This window comes from Nelumbo nucifera, chromosome 1, assembly GCF_055504915.1.
Source record: "Nelumbo nucifera cultivar China Antique chromosome 1, China Antique-T2T, whole genome shotgun sequence".
Taxonomy (NCBI): Eukaryota; Viridiplantae; Streptophyta; class Magnoliopsida; order Proteales; family Nelumbonaceae; genus Nelumbo; species Nelumbo nucifera.
In genome coordinates, this window is record NC_142649.1 from 21939263 (window position 1) to 21965730 (window position 26468).

The window sequence follows — 26468 nt, forward strand, 5'->3', positions numbered from 1 at the left end:
CTGCTCCCCGACACTAGGTCATAACAGCAATACCCCTTTTGGTTCTGAGCATACCCAAGAAAAACACATTTCTTGGCCTTAGGATCCAATTTCTTGCGATGAGGGCCAAGAATGTGAACAAAAGAAACACAACCAAAAACCCTCAGAGGTAGATGAAATATCTCTCCATCTGGAAAAAGAAGGCTAAATGGCACCTTAAACCCCAAAGTCCGTAAAGGAACACGGTTAATCACATGTATGGCTATAAGAACTGCATCTCCCCAGAACTGCACAGGAACTAAAGCACACACCATAAGACTCCTTGCCACCTCCACAATGTGTCTGTTTTTCCTCTCAACAACTCCATTCTGTTGTGGTGTATATGCACAACTGCTCTGATGAACTATTGTTATAAGGGATACGTGGTTAGGTCCTTCTCAAAGTACTCTCTAGCATTATCTGATCTAAAAGCCTTAGTTCTCACTCCAAATTGTGTGAAAACCATCTGGTGGAATTGTGGTACTTAGTTAAGAACCTCATCACGTGATCTCATCAAATATATCTAAGAATATCGTGTATAATCATCCACAAACAAGAGAAAGTAACGGAATCCTCCCATGGAAGGGATTTGATATGGCCCTCATACATCAGCGTGAACAATATTAAAAGCAAAAGTACTTTTATTACTTGGTTTAAAAAACTGTCTACAATGCTTTCCTAACTGACAACTCACACTCCAAAGTAGATAATTGAACAGACTCAAACAACTTTGGGAAAAGACATTTCAAAGAACTAAAAGATGTTCCAAGCGATTGTGCCAAAGCATAATCTGGTTTACTGACTCTGACCCACTACTACTGTTGCTGCTAACATGATGGCCCTGATGTCTCGGAATCTCATCCAGAAGGTAGACTCCATTCACCTCACGACCACTCCCAATCATCTTCTTTGACTCCAAATCCTGCAAAACACAATTACCAAGAAAGGTCACAGAATAATTCAAATTTTTTGTCAAAGAACTAACAGACAGTAGGTTGGTATGAAGTCTAAGGACATGTAAAACAGAAGACAGAGTTATATCATTGGTCACTCTAACTGTCCCCTTCCCAGCAATGGGCATATGTGAACCATCTGTTGTAGAGACTCTATCTCTACCAGAGCACAACTGATAGGAACTGAAAATGGTAGGGGCGTTAGTCATATGCTCAACTACTCCTGAGTGTATATTCCAGGGTGGTCCCTCCTTACCTGAAGTGGGTGCAAGATTTGCAGTTGCATATGAACTACCTGTATGTGCAAAGGAAATGGTGTAGTTGGCTCCTGCATTCTACTGTCCATCTGGAAGGCTAGAGCTGGGTGAACCTTTCTTACTCATAAGTTGTCCAAACCTCTCCAATTCTGTTCTCACTGCTGCTACTACAATGGATTCCCAATCAGTTTGGGAGAGAGAAGTTGAAGAGTCTCCTGTAGTGGCTACATTTGCATTTCCCTTCTTGTTTCTTATCCGAGCAGGCATAAGATTTGGATGAAGCTTCCAACAAGTGTCCCTAGTACGCTTAGGCTTCTTGCAATAATCACACACCAAGTCCTCCTTATCTTCCTTGCTAGTCTCACTACTCCCCCTGTCTCCATTCGGCTTAGGTTTTGTTGTACCAACCATAGCCGACTAGTCAACCCCAGGCTGTCTCAGCATTACATTCCTCCTACTCTCCTCTCTAGAGACAAAAGCAAAAGCCTGAGAGAGTGTCACACCCTCCCTAGAAAGAATTTGCTGCCTAGCAATGTCAAATTCAGGGTTCAGCCCTGCCAAGAACTCAAAAACCCTATTCCTCTCTACCAGTTTGTAATAAGTTGTTGCAACATTTACACTTTCCCATACCATAGTTTCTAAGTGATCTATTTCCTGCCATAGGGTTTTCAGCATGGATAAATACACAACAAGAGGTTTTTCTCCCTGTTTCATACTTATCACCTAATTTCTTAACTGATAGGCTCTGGCTTCATTTTGCTTCTGAGAGTAGGTTTCAGTCACTCCATCCCAAATCTCCTTAGCAGTATTAGCCCATAGGAAATTTTTTGCAACATGAGGTAACATAGAATTACACAGCCAAGACATTACCATGTAATTCTCTTGCACCCATCGGGAAGAGTCTATATCAGGTTTCTTCTCCTCCCCAGTGAGATACCCTAATTTTCCACAAGTACCAATAGCCATCTTAGCTGATTGTGCCCATTCCAAATAATTTGTACCATCAAGTTTTACTGTAGTAATGATCCCAGACCCAAAAATATCACTACTACCTCCAACACCTAGTCCCACGGTACGGTAGATTTCATCTCGGTATTCCAACTCTCCATTTTACTTCAAACAGTTCAACAGTAAGAAAAAAATTGATTGGAGACCTTCAAAAAATAATTTAATACCACACACACAGAAACCAACCCTTCCGGAAGAAGAAAACCCTAGCTGGAGGGAAATCTCTCTCCTCCCCACGCCTCCCAACAGAGAGAAAAGTGAATCGATCACTCCAGGAGGCCTAGAAAATTTCAGAAACCAAACCGCCCTCTTCAGAAAATCAAAAGAAAACTAACAATACCTGGGCGCCCAAGATCATATCAAAAACAAAGAGTCCAACTTTTCTGGGACTCTTCCCCGTACTCCAGTTCTTCCTGATTTTGATGTCGAACAGTAGATCACCTTCCCGATGTCTAGATCCCACCAAAAACTCCAAGAACTGGGCAATCTATAACAGATTGATCAGCCCTTTACTACTTCATGCAGTCGGCTGATCTAGGGCTGCATGAGAATGCTTCAAGAAACCCTAGCCGATGCTCTAATACCAAGTAAAAATCTGCTGAATTAAAAAAAATATATGAAAGAAAGTAGTTTCTTGAAGAGAGAAGGAAGAGAGAAGGAGAAGAAGAGAAGAAGAGAAGTTGAAAGAAAAGAGAGCAATAATCTGGCCGCCCCCTTCACTTATTATTTATACTAAAATAATAGAACGGTACAAAGACAACTATGCCCTTATAGGGCGGCAAAACATAAAACAGCATATATAACACTCAAAAAACATAATAAAATTTGGACTCACATAATTACTATGGTCCCCACCTCCTATTTAACAACTAACATAAAACATCTACTCAAAAAAACATCATAAAACTAATTAATCTTCGACACTGAGCTAAAACATTCTTTAATCCACATCCTCCATCTTTCACCTAACCCCATCTTTTCCATTAAATTCAACAGGAATGACCAATCCACCATATCATAAGCTTTTTCTAGGTCCAATTTACAAATCAAACCTTTGCCACCTTGTTTTCTCTTATCTGTCACAACTCATTTGCCACTAAAATTTGATCCACAATCTGTCTCCCTTTTGCAAAAGCGCCTTGGTTCTAAGAGATAACATAGGGCAATACAGTCTTCAACCTACCAACAAGGACTTTAGTAATGATTTTATACAAGCTACCCACAAGGCTTATCAGTCTATAATCCTTAGGGGTTTTGGCCTCCTTTTTTGGCACTAAAGCAATAAAAGTTGCATTTGCTCTAGGCGATAACTTCCCTTCTTGATAGAACTCCACAAATACATCCATTAATTCATCTTTCAAGATTTCCCAATGTGAATAAACCCGAGTTGATTCTAGGTCAAAGTAGAGAAGAAGGAAGAAGAAAGAAAAGAGAAAGAAGGAGAAGAATATTCGGCCAGACTAGAAGAGAATGTGAATCAATTCTCTCTCCTAGCCGACCCACTTGGATTTTATTCATAAAACTTGGAGTTACAAGAAAGACAGTTTTGTCCCTCATATAAGATGGGACACATAACTTAAACTCAGATACAGTAGACCTTTCACTTCCAAGAAGATAAACCAGAATGGCCAAAATACCCCTGACTCGAGCACTCTAACACTCCCCCTCAAGCTGGAGAGTATATATCATATAGTCCCAGCTTGTTACAAATGTAGTTTATTCTTCCCCGAGACAATCCCTTTGTGAAGAGATCTGCCCACTGATTTCCTGAGCTTACATGAGATGTAGTAATTACTCCACTTATCACTTTCTCTCTCACAAAGTGACAATCCACCTCAATATGTTTAGTTCTTCCATGGAAGACGGGATTGGATGAGATGTGAACAGCAGCTTGGTTATCACAGTATAGTTTCATGGGTTTGTCAATTGAGAACCCCATCTCCTGTAGTAAGTTCTTCAACCATACTAGTTCACATGTGGTATGGGCCATAGCCCTGTACTCTACTTCTACACTACTTGCCACCACTGTTTGCTTCTTGCTCTTCCAAGTTACAAGATTGCCACCCAGGAAGGTACAATACCCTGTGGTTGACCTCCTGTCTGATATAGAGCCAGCCCAGTCAGCATCTGTGTATCCTACTATCTCAAAAGTTCCCCCCTTTTGGTATAACAAACCACGACCTGGAGCACCCTTTAGGTACCTAACAATTCTCAGAACAGCTTCCCAGTGAGGAACCCGGGGATGTTGCATAAACTGACTCACCACACTCACAGCAAATGATATATCTAGTCGGGTAATGGTCAGATAGTTCAACTTTCCCATCAACCTTCTGTATCTTCCAGGATCATCAAACTCTTCACCGGCGTCCACACTTAACTTGGCATTGAGTTCCATAGGAATCTCTGCTGGTTTAGAACCTAACAACCCTGTTTCTTCAAGTAGATCAAGAACATATTTTCTCTGACATAGGTTGATCCCTTGTTTTGACCTCGCCACCTCAATCCCTAGGAAATACTTTAGATTCCCCAGATCTTTCGTATTGAAGTGGTCCTATAAGAATTTTTTCAGCTTGTCAATGCCATTGTTGTCACTTCCAGTTATGACAATATCATCTACATACACGACTAGCAAGATTGTCCCATCCTTTGAGTTATAACTGAACACAGAATGATCAACTTGACACAATTTCATTCCAAAGGCCTTCACCACTTCACTGAACCTGCCAAACCATGCACGTGGAGATTGTTTCAGTCCATAGATTGCCTTTTTGAGCCTGTACACCTTATCAGCCTCCCCCTGAACAACAAACCCTGGTGGTTGCTCCATATACACCTCCTCAACAAGATCACCATGTAGGAAGGCATTTTTATGTCAAGTTGCACAAGAGGCCAATCATACATAGCAGCTAATGAGATTAACACCCGAACTGAACCAATTTTAGCCACAGGAGAGAATGTCTCCATATAGTCCACACCATATAACTGAGAATAGCCCTTGGCCACTAACCGTGCCTTCAATCGTTCCACACTGCCATCAGGAAGATGCTTCACTGTATAGACCCATTTACACCTAACAGTGTGCTTACCAAGAGGAAGGGTGGTGAGTTCCCACGTGTGATTATGTTGTAGAGCAGAGAGTTCTTCTTCCATGGCTTGCGTCCACCCTGGGGAGGTAAGGGCTTCCTGTACAGTCTTGGGAATGGGAACCGATGAGAGTAATGATATAAACTTTCAATGAGAAGCAGAAAGGTGAGCAGTGGAAACATAGTCTGAAATGGGATGAGAAGTACAAGTACGTTTACCTTTCCGCAAAGCAATAGGAAGATCAAGATCTAAAGGAGAAGGAGCAGTAGCAGGATCTGTCGACAGGTGCTGAAGTGGAGGAGGGGCCGAAGCACTTCTGCGGGTATACACTTGAGTAATTGGCAGCCTCTCTGTAGTAACAGGCATATGATGTGCATCTGCAGTAGGAATGGGAGCTACGAGGAGAGGACCAATAACCGGTATAGGAAGAGGAACCACAGAGGGAGAAGAAGAGACCCCGACATCTGAGAAAAAAGGAACTGATTCAAAGAATGTGACATCAGAGCACACAAACGATTTATGAAATTTTGGGTTATAACACTTATACCCTTTTTGAGTCCTCGAGTAGCCAAGAAAAATACACTTCGTAGCTCGAGCATCTAGCTTGTCTAATCCAGGCCCCAAGTGTTGAACAAAACAAACACAACCAAAGACTCTTGGGGTGAGAGGAAATGGAGACAAAGTGGGAAACAACACGGAGAAGGGGGATTGACTTCCAAGGATTGACATGGGCATCCGATTTATCAAAAAACAGGATGTAAGAACAGCATCACTCCAAAAATGTTTTGGGACATGCATATTGATCATCAAGGACCGAGCAGTTTCAAGAAGATGTCTATTTTTCCGTTCAGCTACACCGTTTTGTTGCGGGGTGTAGGCACAAGAAGTTTGATGAATTATTCCATGATGTTCTAGGTATTGCTGAAATGGTGAGGAGATGTATTCTTTGGCATTAACGGAGCGAAGTATTTTCATATGAACACCAAATTGAGTGCGTATTTCAGCATGAAATTTTTGAAAAATAGAGAACAATTCACTACAGTCTTTCATAAGGTAGATCCATGTCATCCTTGAAAAGTCATCAACAAAGATTACAAAGTACTTAAACCCATTGTATGACACAACTTTAATTGGACCCCATACATCAGAATGAACTAAAGCAAAAGGACTAGAGACACGACTATCAATTCTTGGACTAAATGAGACTCAATGTTGTTTTCCTGACTGACATGACTCGCAATCTAACGATGAAAGATGACTCAAAGAAGGAACTAGCAGCTTCAAAGCCTTGAGAGAGGGATGACCGAGTCTGCAGTGCCATTGGAGAGGAGTAAGAGACGACTGAAAAGCCACTGGGGGGCCACCACCATCAAGGTAATACAAACCACCTGCTTCATGCCCTCCACCAATCTTCTTCCCCATCTTGAGATCCTGAAACACACAAGAAGAAGGATAGAAGGTTACTGAACAATTAAGAGACTTGGTTAATCTGCTAATAGACATAAGATTAAACGAGAACTTAGGAACATATAAAACAGATGCTAAAGACAAAGAGGAGAAATCAACATCACCAACACCACAAATAGGAGATGTAGAACAATTAGCAAGAGTAACTGACTGAGATGTGGAGGAGCGAGAAAGGGAAGAAAATACATCAAGAGTCCTAGACATATGGTCCGAGGCTCCGGAATCAATGATCCAGGGTGAGGCTTTGGAAGTTAAGCAAACCATACCTGAATGGGCAAGTGTAGCTATGTTCTGCTGAGATGTTTGAAGGAACTACTCATATACTGCCCGTGGTACACTCACCATTTCCTGCCCGGAAGCACAAGCAAGTGTGGAGGGGGTTGGGGCAGTTTGTTGGCTTTCAATAATTGTGCTACTACTCTTAGATGTAGCATGGTTAGCCCAAGTGTTGGGTGGACCACGCAAATCATAGCAGAAATTAACTGTGTGCCCCTCTAAGCCACAATGTGTACATTTTCTCTGAGCATTACTCCTTCCTCTTCCACGGCCTACCCCTGACTCTCGGCCTCCAGTCCGGCCACTAGCCTGGTTAAACATGTGTCCACCACGGTTGCTTGGAGGGCCACTGCTGCCACCACCACTTCTACTTCCACGGCCACTCCCTTTAGTCACTACCAAACCAGATCTATCAGAGAAGGAAGAATGTTCCACCGGCTCAATGGATGTCCTTTTAAGACGGGCAAAAACTTCTTCAAGTGAAGTGAGAGCTGATCCCCCCGATATCTGTGCTCTGACAGGCTCATACTCAGCCTTCAAGCCCACAAGAAACCTAGTCACATCAAGCTGTTCACGTTGCTTTTGTTGGATCTGGACATCTGATGTTAGAGGGTGATACACATTTAGCTCATTGCGGATGTTCCTCAAACTTGCATAATACTTCTCTAAGCTTTGACTTCCTTGCTTCAAATTGAAGTACTCTTGGTATAACTGATACACCCTAGTTGTGTTGTCTTGTCCAGAGTACAACTTTTTAGCATGATCCCAGATCTCTTTGGCAGTATCTAGGAACATGAAGTTCACACTAATCTTTGGTTCCATGCTGTTCCAAAGCCATGTCATTATCTGTGCATCATCTTGTTCCCAATCACTGAACCCAGGAGAATGAGATGAAGGTTTCTCCTCCCTCACATGTTTTACTTTCCCTCTTGGCCTTCAAGAACACTTCCATAGATTTTACCCATGGTACATAGTTCTCACCATTCAACTTGATGGATGTCATTTGAACACTTCTATAATCTGAAGAAAGCATGATGCTGGTATTGTTGTCATTCCCATCTACGGAAGAAGCCATCTCCATTATTTCACCTTCAAGTATACAACACAACCACACACTCTTTCACACGGCTTATCTCACTTATAGCACCACCAACCCCAGCTTTAAATACACATTACACACCACACACTAAGGCTGAAATCACTCAGTCTTCACATCAAACACCTGGGTTGCACACTACAAAACCATTCACCACCACACACTAAGACTGAAATCACTCAGTCTTCACATCAAACACTTGGGCTGCACACTGCATAACTGATTACACACAAGGTCTAGGACACAACCACCACCACCACCAATCACCACGACACAACCACCACCAATCTACTGCTGTAGTGAACTTCAACAGTCGACAACTCTTCTTTCAGCATACATATGAAGAGAAATGCAGAGGAATACGACTGAAATGCATATCAGTCACACCGAGCATCACCACAACCAACTTTTGAAGCAACAAGAAAACATTCACAGTCCCTTACTTGAACAAACAACAGTAGTGTTCATACCTGTCCACATTCAGCCCTCTTCGATACTGAATAGAGGGTTTAGTAAACCACTTCAACGACCACCACAGCAATGACTGGAGGCATTCTCACCTCCAAACCCACAAAACGACAGCTCCTTTTCAGCCCCTTATCGAACCTCCACTCAGGTCAATCGAAAAAGAAGAAGACGACTGTGAAAGCTGGCGGCGAACCCAGAAAGAGAACAGAAACAAGAAAAAAATAAGGATACGACCTTACATCTCTGATACCATGTGAATAAACCCTAGTTGATTCTAGGTCAAAGTAGAGAAGAAGGAAGAAGAAAGAAAAGAGAAAGGAGAAGAATATTCGGCCAGACTAGAAGAGAATGTGAATCAATTCTCTCTCCTAGCCGACCCACTTGGATTTTATTCATAAAACTTGGAGCTACAAGAAAGACAGTTTTGTCCCTCATATAAGATGGGACACATAACTTAAACTCAGATACAATAGACCTTTCACTTCCAAGAAGATAAACCAGAATGGCCAAAATACCCCCGACTCGAGCACTCTAACACCCAACAATCCTGATAGAAAGCCATTGAAAATCCATCCGGCCCTGGAGCTTTAGATCTATCCATCGAGAATATCGCTTCATGTATCTCCACAATAATGAAAGCTCTTTCTTGGAAGTTAACTTCGGATTCTGGCACTCTGTCCCACTGTAAATCTCCCAATTCTGCAATGTTTTCATCATAGGATGCAAGGATCAACTTAAAATGATCCAAGAAACACATTTCAATGTCCTCTTTTGCATTTACTACTCTTCCCTCCACCTCTGTATTGGAAATTTGGTTTTTCCGTCTTCTCCCATTTGCTAGGGAGTGGAAAAATATGGTATTACCATCCCCCTCCAGAAGCCATTTACATCTAGATTTTTGCCTCCAAGAAATCTCTTCTTTTCTTAGGATCTCTTCCAATTGCACTTTTAAGTTCCAACTTTCTACTCCATCCTCTATCCTGCATTCTTTCCGGGCCTCCTTTTGGTCCACTTCCTCTATTTTCCTGGCTAAGTCCTCCTTTATGACCTCAAGTTTTCCAAATTTCTCTTTGTTCCACTCCTTGATATGGAGGATTTCTTATTCCGCAGTAAAATCTCTTTTTCATTGGACAGTGTGGCATGCTATCTTAACCATTGATCAATTCATGATCCTTGCAGACATAAGCTCCCTTTGCACATAGAAGATGACAATTAGTTGATCATCTCACTCAAGATCATTTGAAAAGTGAAGGATTTCAGTTGGCTAATAGGTGTGTGCTTTGTGAATCTGAAGTAGAGGATGTGTTTCATCTATATTTTGGGTGCTGCTACACAAAATTTATTTGGGAATTGTTCTACCATCTTGTCAACATGGAGATGTGGACACCTTGAATTCCAAATGACACCTTTGATTGTTGGCCAACTCTTAGTGGGAATAGAAAGGCAAAAAATTTCTGGAGTTGTGTACCTTTTGCAGTTTGTTGAAATGTTCGTAAGGAAAGAAACAGAAAGGTTTTTTATGGAAAATCAAGATCCAAGGAGAAGCTTTGTGCAGGAATTGGTTCCAAGCTGCTGCTATGGATTTTGCTGCTAATTTAAGGGGATTCAGAAAAGAAGCTTTTGGATCCAGCTTTTGGTCTGCTTTAGAGTTAGATAATGGAGATCTTGAGTGAAGAATTATTTGTGATCTCTTTTTTTTTTTATTTTGTATCGGGTGATGCCTTATCACCTTGATATCTTGTAATATTTTTTTATATTAATGGATTTTTGTTTTTTATTTATTTAAAAAACCTCTTACCACACTGCATATATCAAAGAAGTCCATCCTACTTTCTCATCACTTGGGTTCCTTATGAGCATCTGAATTAACTTATTACACAGGAAGGCAAAATGAAGCATTTGTAATTCAGCTGGGCCTGCCAACTGGTTAATTCTGTATTGGGTCTGTTTTTTCACAACTTGTTGTATTCTGTTGCTTTTCATTCTTTCAGTTATTAAATAAAAATAATGCAAAGAACTAAAAAAGATTATCATATGGGTGTAGGTATTGATCACTGTTATTACTCACAGGAATAATTTCTAGGTTGTTTTCCAGAGCCAGGTAAACATTAGCCAGTGTCTGAGCTTCCACCCCCTGCATCATAGTAGATAAGGTATTTTATGGCCAAATCATGGCTATTTCTCACTGCATTGAGAATTAAAAATCAAAGGATAAATAGAAATTCAAACAGTATTAGAAGAAAAAGGCACCTGAGAAGCATCTACAACAAGGAGAGCTCCCTCACAGGCAGCAAGAGAACGAGAGACCTAATTAGCAAATGGTAGAGTAAGATGTGAGAACAAACTAAAATATATTATCAGTAAGATTTTCTCAAAATGGAAATGCTTCTTTCTTTTTTTTTTTTTTTTTTTTGATCAATAATGGAAATGGATCAAGAGAACCATGAAATAGTAAATTAGGACCCATGCAAATGACTAACAAACTATTTTTCCTTTTCAATCAGTTACATATCACAGATAAAAAAATTAAATAGTAGAAATGATATTTAATGAATTATCTATGATAATTTACCTAACCATGAGACTAGGTTGCTCAGGTCCTGTGTTGCATGGATAGGCTATGATCTCTAATAAGAATACATGGTATCTGACTTAGTAAGCCCCAAGAAATAGGATTCAGAGACCCAGTAAGAAGACATAAGCCACATGGCATTCACAATTCAAATCGTAAATTGTATCATAAGTTGTATTTTGGCAACTATGCTTTTTGTGTCACTCGTTTCTACACACCAAACAAGGAAAGAATGGATGGATTCTTAAATTCTCATGTGCCTCATTATCAAGCAGACGCAAAATAGCTATATCAGTATGAAAGGATCAGATAAGCTGTATATACCTCATATGAGAAGTCAACATGCCCTGGAGTATCAATTAGATTTAAGCAATATGGCTCACTTTCAAGCACATAGCGCATTCGGGCTGCCTGCAATGAAGAACCAAAAAAAATGAAGTGCAAGATACAAATATTACAGACAGATCACGAATGCAATCATCATACAAATATTAGACAGATCATAAATGCAATCATCCAGAAATAAACAGTACCATGCAAGAAGTCCTAAACATAATGTATATGAATACAACAGAAATAATTACATACAACATATCAAGTATGTAAACAAGGAAATCATTAAGTCTTTCTCCAGCTAAACAAATACCTCGATGCTTCCATCAACTAACATAAATCTTATGAAATAATCATAGGACTGCAAATGGAGTGGATTTAATCCAATTTGTTTAAGTTGGATTTGGAATGTAGCCGACCACATATAGTTGGGATAAGGCTTGGATGATGATGGTGATGATATAAAATATCATTTTTGGTATTAAAATTCTTTAGAATCAAGTGGAATTTGGGGTTTAGATAAACTTTTTTAAATTTATAGTATATATTCTTTTGGTTTACATCTAATTTTATAAATTAATGCTATTTATTGATGCTTTAATCAAATCAGATTTGAATTTGGTATTCAGATATGTAAAAGAATCTTGGTCGGCCTTAAACAGATCAAATTCTGATATCTCAGACTCTTATCAGATTAGATTTTGATATATCCTTATCCAAACTCGATCCTATCCATTTGGAGCCCTAAATAATTGGTCATAATAGCAGTACTTGGTTAGGATATAAAAAAAATGACTAGTATATGCATGGTTCGCACTGTTTCCGTCACATAATCTTACTCTTCTTAGGCACTAGTACTGAAATCTTACTCTCCTTTGGCACTGGTGCTGAGTTTCTTTATATGGATTGCTAAGAATGTAATATGAGAGAGAGAGAGAGAGAGAGACTAGCCTCAAGAAATGCACTACATTATAATTTTATGAACTATGATTCTAGATCTCCAACCCCTTCTGTAAAGAAGGGATATCCTTTAACATTTACAATGAACATTTTCTTGCAGGGGAAAGAATGCCATGAGAATTCTACAAATACTCCATCAATTTATTAAGATTTGGATGGGGAGAAATGACAAATCAATTTTGACATTCATTCTGATGCAGCTTGAGGATAGATCAGAGATTCTTTGCATGACTTATACGAAGCATAAAATAAAATGAAACAAAGATACAAGTTATTTAGTTGATTAAACATGTCAAATGAATAACTGAACAGTTGTTCTTATAAAAATAAGGTATCTCACTCCACTAAGAGGAGCTGCATATGATAACTGTTCACTCTTGAAAAAAAAAACCTCTGGCTTTCTCAATCTTGTGTGCAATAATGCATGCACTTACAAGCACTGGTAAGTATCTAGTATCTGCATTCTTTGCACGTGGCAATTCTTCATGAAGATGATGATAGTAAATAATATGTTTCCAAAATTTTCTACAATTTTTTTGTTTATATGTCTATAAAAAGTTGTTCTTATTTGTAACACTTATTTTTGTTTAATATGATGAATATATGATATTAAATATGTGCTCAAATGTTTTATACAATTTTTTTTGATTTTTTTATACTTTTATGTGTTTTCATCCTTTTAATTTTTATTATTATTATTTAACTATGACATCAAAGGTTGACACATTTTAACCCAAAATGTTGAATTGTTGACTCGCCACCAAACAGGGAAAAAACTCCATTTTTTGGGTTGGTTTTAAATTTGTATTTTATTTCTAGGGCTTTTTGCAAAAATATTAACAAAGTCTACAAAATTGACAAATTCAGTAACAATAAGAAAATAATGTCCAAAATAAATGACCAGGAAACAAAATAAGTTTTTCGGATAGGATTACCCCTCATTGAAAAAGAAAACATACAAGGCATCCCTTCAACCCTCAACCTTAGCCATTCCTTTGCCACACTACTCAGTAAGAAAATACACACACACACACAGAACCCTCAATCCTTTTGTCATACAATTAATCCAGAAAACATAGAGGGATAGAGAGAGAAAGAGAGAAAATAATGCAAGTAGTGCCTTTCAACATGTTAAGAAAATAGAGAGAACCCCCAGCCTTTCTTCCACACAATGCATTAAGAAGAGAGAGAGAACCCTAACCACTTATTCCACCACATAGCGCAAGGGAGAGAGAGAGAGAGAGAGACAAAGAGACAGAGACACAGAGAGTTTTAAAATGAATCATGGATCCATGATGGAGATGATTGGCATGAGGAAAGCATTGGAGCCTCCAATAACAATAGGCAGCTCGGTTCTATAATCATGATATGTGACAATGAAACAATTGAAATAGAACATGCCCACATTTAAAATCTACAAAATACACAAACCCATTTAGAAAAATTGTAACAACAAAGAAAACTGGTCTTGGTTCCTTTTGGATATTCCATTTAGCAAACAATATTAAATTGAATGTTGTCTTTTGGGTATGGGCTGAATTTGTTCACACTTGATTTTTTCTTTTTTCCATATAATTGAAAAGAAGAAGGACTGCAGTTTGGTTGGCATTTGGGAGAGAGATGAGTTTTCAGCCTTGAGAGATTGAGCGAAGTTCTGGTTTTAAGGTGTTCAAAGTTACTTGATATATTGTTTTGGGAAAGTTTGTCCAAATGAACTTGGTTTCTTCCCCAACCACTAATTTAGCTATTACTTTATACAAATCAATGATTTTGCCATCGTAACAAACTTTGTTATTTTTTCTATAAGAAGTCTATTTCTATCTTCAATAAAAGCAATTATTCTTTATCACACTTATCTTTCTTTAATATGGTTAATTAATATAGGATTCAATGAAAGAATGGGTGTTAATACTCTAAATATAAGACTTAAGCAGAGGGAATTGAATTAGGAGAGATGCAGTAGTTCAAAGTACATTCTATGCCCTCACAAGTAGAGAGGGACCAAAATTCAAAAATAGGGGTATTCTAGCCAACAATAGGATTAGTTGAAAACAGCCCTCTTGTAGTATAGAACAGCTTGAGATTAGATACAAAACCAGAAAAAGAACAAGAGAAGCTTAAGAAGTTGAGAGAGGAAGAGAGTTGAAGACAATGAGAGAGTTAGAGAAGAGAGGTTCGAACTCAACCTCCCTCTAACACTCTAAATCATTTTATTAACTTAATCTTTGAAATATTACAGAGGGGCCCTTGGATGGGCAAGAAACTACAAAACAGAGTATGTAAGACTATGGGCCCAGAATAAGGCCCATTACAGAGAAAAAACATAAACATAACATAGAATGACAGCTTATGGGCCATTCGGCCCATCTCCTCTACACTCCCCCTCAAGCTGAGCATAGATGTCAATCATGCCCAGCTTGCCAGTGCCATGTTGAAGCACCCTTGGTGAGGAAATCTGCCAATTGTCCTTCAGAGGCAATGAATGGAAGACACACTTCACCGGAAGAGACTCTTTCTCGAATAAAGTGTCTATCAACCTCAATATGTTTGGTTCGATCATGTTGTACTAGGTTGTGAGCAATGTTGAGGGCAGCCTGATTATCACAGTACAACATCATTGGTTTGTCATGATCAATCCCAAGCTCCTCCATTAAGGACCATAGCCATAACAATTCAGAGACTCCATGTGCCATGGCTCTATATTCTACTTCTGCAGATGATCTGGCCACAACTGATTGTTTCTTACTCCTCCAAGAGACAACATTACCAGCCACCAGACTGCAATACCCTGAAGTAGATCTTCTATCATCAATATTTCCAGCCCAGTCAGCATCAGTATAGGCTTCAAGCTTCAAATGACCATGCTTGGTAAATAGAATTCCTTTTCCTGGAGAACCTTTCAGATAACACAAAATTCGTTCTGCAACTGCCATATGAGTATCTCTGGGAGCATGCATGAACTGGCTAATACAACTGACAGCATATGCAATATCTGGCCGAGTCATGCACAAGTACAGGAGTTTCCCAAGAAGTCTCTGAAAGACCCCTTTGTCTTCCAACAATGTTCCATCCGAAGCTGAAAGTTTGTGACTCATATCAATGAGAGTTGCAACTGGTCTGGCACCCATCTTTCCAATTTCATACAGCAAATCAAGGACATATTTCCTCTGGGAGATAAGAATCCCATCCTTAGATCTAGCAACTTCTATGCCAAGGAAGTATCTCAACTCTCCCAGATCCTTAATCTCAAATTCTGTGCGAAGGAAAGACTTAAGGGCCTGAATGCCTGAGGCATCATCACCAGTCACTATAATGTCATCAACATACACAATGAGATACACTGCTAGAGATCCACTTTTCTTCGCAAAGAGAGTATGGTTTGACTGTGTCTGGACATAGCCGAATCTAACAAGTGCAGCTCTAAACTTCTCAAACCAGGCTCTAGGAGACTGTTTGAGTCCATAAAGTGATTCTTCAACTTGCATACCTTTCCTTGCATATCTTTCCCATACATTCCTGGCGGGAGAGACATATAGACTTCCTCGTGTAAATCACCATTCAGAAATGCATTCTTTACATCTAACTGATAAAGAGGCCAATCAAAGTGAGTTGCCAAAGATAAGAGAACCCTCACAGATGTCATCTTGGCAACAGGGGCAAAGGTCTCTAGGTAGTCAATCCCATATGTCTGTGTGTAACCTTTTGCAACCAGTCTGGCCTTGTACCTCTCAATAGTCCCATCAGCCCGGTATTTAATGGTAAAGACCCACTTGCATCCAACAGGATCCTTCCCTTCAGGCAAATCCACCACTTCCCATGTATCATTTTGGTGTAGAGCATCCATTTCAGACTTCATCGCATCTCTCCATTCTGGAATCCCAAGACCAGTATGAAGGAGAAAGTAGATCATAAGAAAGGTGTTTGGAAATGCAGTGTGCAGTGCACTTCCGCTTTCCTTTCATAACAGCAATGGGGACATCAAGATCTGGGAATGATGGTTCCAAGGGGGCTCGAGCAGTACCTATTATCTCATCTGTGATTGGGAGTGTATGAGCCTCATCTGTTGTAAGGGAAACAACTTGCTCATTTCTGGATCTTTGCCTTTGATACACTTTTGGATTATGGGTAGGACGAGGAGGTAAAGAAATATGAGCACTAGGGCAAGATGATTGAAGTGGTTGATCCTCCTTTGGTTCATTTGGTGAGGATACAGGCTTGCCAAGAGACTCAACTGGGACAGGAAGAGGAAGAGCAAATACTTGTGACAAACTCTCCCCCTGTTGACAATGTCCTTCCTGAGGGGAACCATAAAAAGGTGAAAGCTCGTCAAAAGTAACATCCATAGAGACATGTCGAGTGTCAGTCTTAGGATCAAAACAACAATAACCCTTTTGTGTAAGGGAATAACCAAGGAAAATGCACTTGTGGGCTTTTGGTTCAAACTTATGTCTTTGGGCACTTGGAATGTGAACATAACAAGTACAACCAAACACACGAAGAGGAATCGGAAAAAGATCCCTGTCTGGATGAAGAAGACTGAAGGGGGATTTAAACCCTAAAACCCTGGATGGCATACGGTTTATAAGATAGGTAGCAGTAAGAACAGCATCACCCCAAAATCTTGTAAGAACATGTGAGGCAAACAAAAGGCTTCTTGCAACTTCAACAATATGTCTATTTTTCCTTTCAGCAACTCCATTTTGTTCAGGGGTTCTAACACAAGAGCTTTGGTGAATAACCCCCATGTCAGAGAGATACAAGGATAAGCTCTTTTCAAAGTACTCTTTTGCATTGCCAAATCTGAAAACTTTAATTCTGGTATCAAATTGGGTTAAAATATGCTCATGAAATTGCCTCACAAGTCTTGGAACTTCATCACGGGATTTCATCAGGTATATCCAAGTGAATCTAGAAAAGTCATCAATAAACAGGACGAAATATCTATAGCCCCCCATAGAAGATAAGTGGTAAGGCCCCCACACATCAGAATGCACAATGTGAAAAGGAAAAGAAGATCTTTTATTTCTCACAGGATAATTGTTTCTACAATGCTTTGAAAACTAACATGACTCACAATTGAGACTGGACACACTGACTCCCTTAAACAATTCGGGAAGTAAATGACTTAAAGCAGAAAAAGGTAAATGACCAAAACAACAATGACTCAACATAATTCGACTGACAGACTCCGAAGAAGTAGAACCAAAGGCAGCGTTCTTGGGATAATCAAGGCATTGGCCAGGAGTGTCGAGCAAGTATATTTCGTTCGCTTCATGGCCACTCCCAATCACCTTCCGAGATTCCAGATCCTGAAACACACAGTGAGAAGGAAAAAAGGTTACACAACAATTCAATGACTTGGCCAAGCTACTTACAGATAATAAATTTGTATTCAATTTAGGTACATGAAGAGTGGAAGATAAGAGTAAGGAGTCTGTAGGCTTGACAGTTCCCTTGCCAGAAATAGGGGCAAGAGAACCATCAACTAAGGTGATTTTGTCACGACCAGGAAGCAAATCATACGAAACAAACAAAGTGGAAAGGTTGGTCATGTGATCAGAAACACCTGAGTCTATGATCCAAGGGGTCTTGGGATTACCTGAGGTGGATGCATAGTTAGCAGAAGCTCTTATACCTGAGTGAGCAAATGCAGTGGTGGTTGAACTTCCATAAGGGTTGGATGATGAAGTTACACCTTCAAGCTGGCTGATCATCTTTCTAAACTTCTCATATTCAGCTTTCATGGCTGCCAACTGTGCACTGGCAGACTCAACCTCTGTATCTATACTTGTGGCTGCATGTGCACTTCCTGTCTTTCTACTATCATTCTTCGTCTGGAATCGGATAGGGACAAGACTATGATGCAATTTCCAGCACTTGTCCTTGGTGTGTTTCGGCTTCTTGCAATATTCATGCACCACCTCCTTTCCTGTGCCACTGGGAGCTCCTATAACCCCTTTGGGTTTAATTCCCATATTTGTAAAATGATCATTGATGCTAACTCCTTGAACATGCACTTGCCTCCTACTCTCTTCACTGCTGACCAAAGCATATGCTTGAAACAATGAAACATCTTCCTTGGACAAAATGTTTTGCTTTGTGATGTCATATTCAGAATTCAGCCCTGTCAGGAACTCAAAGACCCTGTTCCTTTCAACTAATTTCCTGTATGTTTCAGCATCATTAGGGGTATCCCATGTCACAGCCTCTATCAAATCAATCTCTTGCCATAGAGATTGCAGGGTTGAGAAGTATGCTGCAAGTGACTTCTCCCCCTGCCTTAGATTCTTCACATCACTCCTCGGTTTGTAGGCCCTGGCAACATTCAACTTCTGGGAGTAAGTTTCTGCAACACTATCCCAGATTTCCTTAGCCGAGTTCATCCAAAGATAGTGCTGACTAATTTGTGGCTGCATTGAATTCACAAGCCACCCAATCACTGTATAGTTTTCTTGCATCCATCTCTCATAAGATGGATCATCCTTTGGAGGAGCTTTCTTGCTCCCAGAAATAAACCCCCATTTTCCTCTGCTACAAATATGGATTTTCACTGATTGTGACCATGACAAGTAGTTGGTCCCATCAAGTTTAACTGTAGTTACAGCCAACATAGAATCGGCCGGGGTTCCCAAAGTTTGTCCATATTCAGCAGAATTCTTGCTTTCAAGGTTCGAGAAATCCATCATGCAAAGGCTCCAATTAGAATTTTAATAAGTTTTCCAAGGTACAGGGGTTCTTGATGAACTTAGTTTGAGTTGAATCGACAACAACAACCAGCTCACAGAATCAATTCAATCTTGATAACTGTGGCAGTCCAACTCGGTGGCAGCTCTTTCTAGAGTAAGAAATACTATTTCAGCCTTCAAGGGACAACTAGCAGACCTCCAAACACAAAGTATTCCAGGTCCCCAACAACCGTTGTCCCAAAGAGAAGAAAAAAAGGTCCACGGTCCTTAAGAGACCTTTTGTCAAACACTCTGGGTGCAGTAGTTAACAGCCTACTGTTAACTAACAGAAACCACTTCAATAGTGTTTTGTATAGGTCCAAGAAAAGAGCTGGGCTGAAATTGAGACTAGTACCACTTAGTCCAAAACAGTTTTAGCAACTTGGCAGTCCAATAACAACCGAACTACCCTCCAAAATAACCCAGAAATTTCTGAGTTGAATTAGCCCAGCAACAGTAGGGCAGAATGGAGGAGGGTTTTGAATGCTTTAACAGCCCTCCCGAGCAACGGAAATAACCCAGCAATAACTGAGAAAACTTATAGTAAGAGAATCTCTTATTTGAACTTCAAACCAGGCCAAACACCTTGCTCTCTGAGATAACTTCGAAACCCTTTTCTCTGATTACAAATCAGGCCGAACACCTTGCTCTCTGATTCTTCCTGGTCACCAAACCATTCTCCAAGTGTGTAGAGACTTGGGCACCCTCCAATGACCTCCAAGAACCAGGCGAATGACTAACTTTCAGCCCTAGAACCTCCTCATGTAGTTGGCTGAACTAGAACCACATGAGGGTCACGCCAAGGTCTGGCCTACTCTGATACCAAGTTGAAAACAGCCCTCTTGTAGTATAGAACAGCTTGAGATTAGATACAAAACTAGAAAAAGAACAAGAGAAGCTTAAGAAGTTGAGAGAGGAAGAGAGCTGGCGGCAATGAGAGAGTTAGAGAAGAGAGGTTCGAACTCAACCTCCCTCTAACACTCTAAATCATTTTATTAACTTAATCTTTGAAATATTACAGAGGGGCCCTTGGATGGGCAAGAAATTACAAAACAGAGTATATAAGAGTATGGGCCCAGAATAAGGCCCATTACAGAGAAAAATCATAAACATAACGTAGAATGACAGCTTATGGGCCATTCAGCCCATCTCCTCTACAGGATTCAATGAATGTTAATAGGAGTTAATACCTTAAATATTAGACTTAATGAGAGAAATTTGAATGAGGAGAAAAGTGGTTGTTCAAATTACATTTCTGTCCTTAGAATTAGAGAGGGACCAAATTCAAAAATTGGGTATTCTAGCCAAACATAAGTTCCACACTCCCATTAACACTTTTGATAGTAGTATAGATTTATATATCTTTTCCTTTTTTGTGTTTTGTATCCTTTTTTAATTTTTATTATTTAATTATGAATTAAAGATTAAAACATTTGACCTGAAAGTTGAACCATTGACTTGCCACCAAATAGGAAAATAATTGTATATTTTGGACAGGTTTTAAATTTCATATTTCATTTTCATCTTCAATAAAACTCTTCCAAGTAAAATTTTGGCCTGCAATAATGTAATCAGAATTTCATTTCTTAAATTTATTTATCTACAAAAGTGTGTTTGTGTGTGTGTGTGTATATAGTGTTGTTCTAAATTCTGCCTTATTCCATAATACATATGAAACCTTAATTTCACTAACTTCTTAGGTATAACATCAATGGCTAAGCTCTTTATGCTTCTAGCATGAAAATAATGAAAAGTGGCTCATGTGGAGGACTTATGATTCTTGTTTATTAAACTTATTTTTCATTAATATGATCAATATAAAATTTTAGAGATGTGCCCAAATTTGTCTATATGTTATTATTTTTTATATTTTTGTATTTATTTCTATTTAAAAAAATACTGTTTAACTATGACATCATGGGTTGACCCATTGACTTGAATAGTTGAATTACTTACCCACCACCTAGCCAAAAGAATGATTTTATTTTTGGGTCAATTAAAAAAAACATGGGTTTTATATTGTTATAAGTATTGGATATGGATTTAATTAGTAGAATTTATTAGTGAGAAATACCTTAAATACAATATTAAATGAGAGGGAATTAAATAAGGTGATGAAAAGTAGCAATTCAAATTACACTTTCAGCCCTCACAATTAAAGATGGACTAAATTCAAAAATAGGGGTATTTTGGTAAAAGAAAAGTTCCACACCCTCATTCATACTTTAATAGTAGTATAGATTAACTAAAAACTAATATAACAGAAAAATGAACTAATACACTTTCAGGCATGCCTTTAGGGAAGTGGAAAGAAAGTATTGTCAATTGTCAAGATTTTAAATGTAGATTTCAAGTGGGTTAAAAGGACTGTAAATGGAATGGCTGATACTCTTGCTAAACAGGGGGTCATGAGATAGCAATTTTTTTGGGCTTCATTGTAATTGGTTTTTGTTTGGGCTGGCAGTCTTTTTACCACTGTGTACTTTTTTCTCTCTTTAATTTAATGAATTAAATTTTCTTGCTGCTCAAAAAATATATAACAAGAAAAAATGGACTTTAACCATCATATTTCCTAAATAGAAAAAGTCAGCAATTTATGGCATTACTCATTTTCCAGTCACAATAAAACTAAAGAAAAAAATAAGGAGAAAATTTTGATAAGTGCTCCCAAATACTAGAAGCATAAGAACAAGAGATTAGTTAATGGTGCATGAATTCATCAGTTGCTTTACATAACAAGCAGATGTGGTGAGGCAAGAAACCAACTAGGCCTCCTTTTCTATAGGCCCTCAGATGTGTTAATCTTTTGATGGAAAATTTCCCAGGAAAAAAAAAGGCATTGAACTTAGGTGGTATATCTGTACCCCCCAAAAAAAGAAGGGGAGAAGAGGAAACTGTAAAATTCCACTTTCTTGATTTCTTGAAGTGTTTTTTATCTTTCTTGATTTCTTGAAGTGTTTTTTATTGTTTCGACTGCTGCTACAGTAACCCGAACCAGCAAGAGGAAGAAGAAGAAGAAGAGGAAGAAGAGAAGAAGAAGAAGGAAAATGAAGGGACTGTCGAATCTGATGGGTTAACCCTATCAGTCGACTCCTTAATAGTAATTAGTCTCTAATTACTTGTACAAAGACTAAACTGCCCTTACTGTCGAATCTGATGGGTTAACCCTATCAGTCGACCCCTTAATAGTAATTAGTCTCTAATTACTTGTACAAAGACTAAGCTGCCCTTACTTAAGTGTGGGGCAAAGTGTCTCTAATAAAACTGCCACATAAGCATACAACTTAACAAAGACAAGTTGACTAAACTACCCTTATTCGACTCACTCTAACACTCCCCCTCAAGCTGGAGAATATATGTCATATAATTCCAGCTTGTTACAAAGATAGTTCACTTTCCCTGAGCTTAGAGCTTTTGTAAACAAATCTGCCCACTGATCACCTGAGCCCACATGTTCTGTGCTTATCTCTCTAGCAAGAACATTCTCCCTCACAAAGTGGCAATCAACCTCTATGTGCTTCGTTCTCTCATGAAAAACAGGGTTGGATGAGATATGGAGTGCAGCTTGATTGTCACAGTACAGTTTCATAGGTTTATCCATGTGGAACCCGATTTCTTGTAGGAGATTCCTCAACCACACTAATTCACAGGTAGTGTGTGCCATGGCCCTATACTCGGCTTCAGCACTGCTTCTAGCCACAACCGTCTGCTTTTTACTCTTCCATGTCACAAGATTTCCTCCAAGAAATGTGCATTGCCTGTAGTAGATCTTCTGTCATACACTGAGCCTGCCCAGTCTGCATCTGTGTACCCAACTACTTCAAGTTTTCCTCCTGGTTTATACATTAGCCCACGGCCCGGAGCTCCCTTCAGATATCTTACAATTCTAAGAGCTGCATCCCAGTGAGGTATACGAGGGTTCTGCATGAATTGGCTCACCACACTGACTGCAAAGGAGATGTCTAGTCTCGTGATAGTTAGATAGTTCAGCTTCCCCACTAGTCGTCTATACCTTCCAGGATCTTCAAATACTTCCCCTGTATCACTACTCAACTTAACATTTGGTTCCATAGGGGTTTCAGCCGGTTTTGCACCTAACAGTCATGTTTCTTCCAGTAGATCAAGAACATATTTTCTTTGGCACAGATTTACACCTTGTTTTGACCTGGCAACTTCTATGCCCAAGAAATACTTCAATGTCCCAAGGTCTTTTGTTTGAAAATGATTTTGCAAAAATACCTTTAGTTTGTCAATCCCCAATTTGTCACTGCTAGTAATGACAATATCATCCACATAGACCACTAATAAAATCTTTCCAGCTTCTGAGTCATAGCTGAACACTGAGTGATCAACCTGGCATTGCTTCATTCCAAAACTCTTCACCACTTCACTAAACTTCCCGAACCAAGCACGCGGCGATTGTTTCAACCCATAAATTGCCTTTTTCAGTCTACACACCTTACCATCCTCCCCCTAAGCAACAAACCTAAGTGGTTGCTCCATATATACCTCCTCCACATGGTCACCATGAAGGAAGGCATTTTTTATGTCAAGCTAAAACAGAGGCCAATCATACATAACTGCTAGGGAAATTAACACATGAACAGAGCCAATCTTAGCTACCGGAGAGAATGTCTCCATGTAGTCCACTCCATACAACTGTGAGTAACCTTTAGCAACGAGTCTGGCCTTCAGACGCTCCACACTACCATCTAGCAAGTATTTAACAGTATACACCCATTTACAGCCCACAACATGCTTACCAGGTGGGAGAGTAGTGAGCTCCCATGTTTGAGTATGTTGGAGAGCAGAGAGTTCCTCCTCGATTGCCTACCGCCACCCAGGTGAACTAAGAGCTTCTTGGACATTGTTAGTTATGGAAATAGATGACAAAAGTGAAACAAACTGACGATGTGAGGTGGAAAGGCGAGATAATGAAACAAAATTAGAAATGGGATGGAGAGTAGAACTGCGTTTACCTTTCCGTAAGGCAATGGGTAGGTCAAGTTCTGAGGGTTCAGCAACAGGAGCCATGTCAGGATCCGCAGATAAGGTAGAAGCTGGAGGAGGGGCCGGTGTCGTTCGACGTGTATACACTTGCCGGATCGGTGGTCGTTCAGTAGTGATCTACACTGGATGAGGTGATGAGTCTACTCCAACAGGAACATCCGGAACCGGATCACTAACAGGAAGAGGAAGAGGAAGTAAGGGTGGAGATGAAGATGCTTCAGGTCCTGAGAAGAAGGGGACAAACTCAAAAAATGTGACATCAAGACAGACATAGCACTTCCGAGTAATGGGATTATAACACTTGTACCCTTTTTGAGTCCGAGAGTAGCCAAGAAAGACACATTTAATGGAGCGTGCATCTAGCTTGTCTATTCCAGGACTCAGATTGTGAACAAAGCACACACAGCCAAAGACACGAGGAGTTAATGGAAATGGAGAAAAAGTGGGAAACAAGATAGAGAAGGGGGACCGACCATTAAGAATGAATGAGGGCATCCGATTAATGAGGAAACATGCAGTGAGTACAGCATCACTCCATAACCGTTTAGGAACACTCATATGATGAAGAATAGACCGAGCAGTTTCGAGGAGCTGACGGTTCTTTCGTTTAGCCACCCCATTTTGTTGAGGAGTGGATGCACATGAGGTTTGATGAATAATGCTATGCTGTTCTAAATACTGTTGAAACGAAGTAAGAAAGTATTCACGACCATTATCTGAACGAAGAACTTTGATTGGAACACCAAATTGTGTACGTATTTCAGCATGGAATTTTTGAAAAAAGGAGAATAATTCACTTCTTTCTTTCATTAAGTAAATCCATGTCATCCTTGAACAATCATCAATAAAAGAGACAAAATACTTGTACCCATTATAAGACTCTATCTTGATCGGGCCCCAAACATCTGAATGAACCAAAGAAAAAGGACTCAACATACGACTTTCAACTCTAGGACTAAAGGAAACACGATGATGTTTCCCAAACTGACATGACTCACACTATAAAACTGACAAATGACTCAAAGACAGAACTAATATCTTGAGTGCCTTGAGAGAAGGATGTCCCAGTCGACAATGCCACTGTAGAGGAGTAAGTGAAGTCTGAAAAGCAATTGAGGATCCACCACCGTCAAGATAATACAATCCACCAGCTTCATGCCCCCCACCAATCTTCTTCCCCATCTTGAGATCCTGAAAAACACAAGAGAAAGGAAAGAAGGTAACAGAATAGTTAAGAGTCTTGGTTAATTTACTAACAGACATAAGATTGAAGGGAAACTTAGGTACATATAGAACAGATGATAAAAAAAGAGAAGCCATGTCAACATTACCAACACCACAGATGAGAGATGAAGAACCATAGGCAAGTGTAACAGTTTGTGATGTGGAAGTTTCAGAAAGAGAAGAGAACACACCTGGAGTCCCGGTCATGTGATCAGAGGCTCCAGAGTCAATAATCCAGGGATAGGTTTTAGATGACATGCAAGCAATACCTGAGTGGGCCAGAGTAGCAGTGGTATGCTGTGAAGTGGTTTGAAGGAACCATTCATACTCATCACGCGGTACACTTACCATCTCCCTCCCAGAAGCAGATGTAGATGTGGAGGGAGTTAGGTCTGCCGATTTACTATCACCGATATCAACCTCACCAGCTACAGCATGATTAGCCCATTTAGAGGGAGGGCCATGTAGATCATAACAGAAATTCACTGAGTGTCCTTCCCTGTCACAATGGGCACATTACCTTGCAGAGTTACTCTTTCCTTTGCCGCAGCCTCCCCCTGAGTCACGACCACCACCCCGGCCAAACATGGAACTACCACAGCCTCCTCGGGAAGCATGTCCTCCCCCTCTTGTACCACGTCCACCTCATCTGGCTGTCACAAGTGCTGATCTATCAGACTGTGTGAGATTCTCTGTCTATCCCAAAGAAATCCTATGAAGTCGTGCAAATACTTCCTCAAGTGTAGGAAGAGTAGAGCTCCCTAATATTTGGGCTCTAATTGGTTCATACTCCGATTTCAACCCCACTAAGAATCTTGTAACATCTAGTTGTTCCCTTTGTTGTTGCTAAACTTTAACATCTGAAGTGAGGGGATGATAGACATTGAGTTCATTTCTGAGATTCTTCATGCAGGCATAGTACTCTTCTAGGGTTTTGTTTCCTTGTTGCAAATCAAAGTATTCCTGATAAAGTTGATATACCCTTGTAGTATTATCTTGTCCAGAATACAGCTTCTT

The 26468-nt window shown here is 39.7% G+C and overlaps 1 protein-coding gene across 1 annotated transcript in view; it reads right to left on the reverse strand.

Moving 5' to 3' along the window:
* The window catches only part of LOC104605806 (Small GTP-binding protein), a 91965-nt gene that overhangs the window by 61814 nt on the left and 3683 nt on the right, over positions 1 to 26468 (reverse strand). Inside the window, exons 3-5 of the mRNA XM_010270707.3 lie at positions 11524 to 11610; positions 10878 to 10934; positions 10696 to 10761 (exon numbers count right to left, since the gene is read on the reverse strand). Coding sequence (XP_010269009.1) covers positions 10696 to 10761; positions 10878 to 10934; positions 11524 to 11610 — 210 coding nt within the window. The remainder of the gene's footprint in view (positions 1 to 10695; positions 10762 to 10877; positions 10935 to 11523; positions 11611 to 26468) is intronic.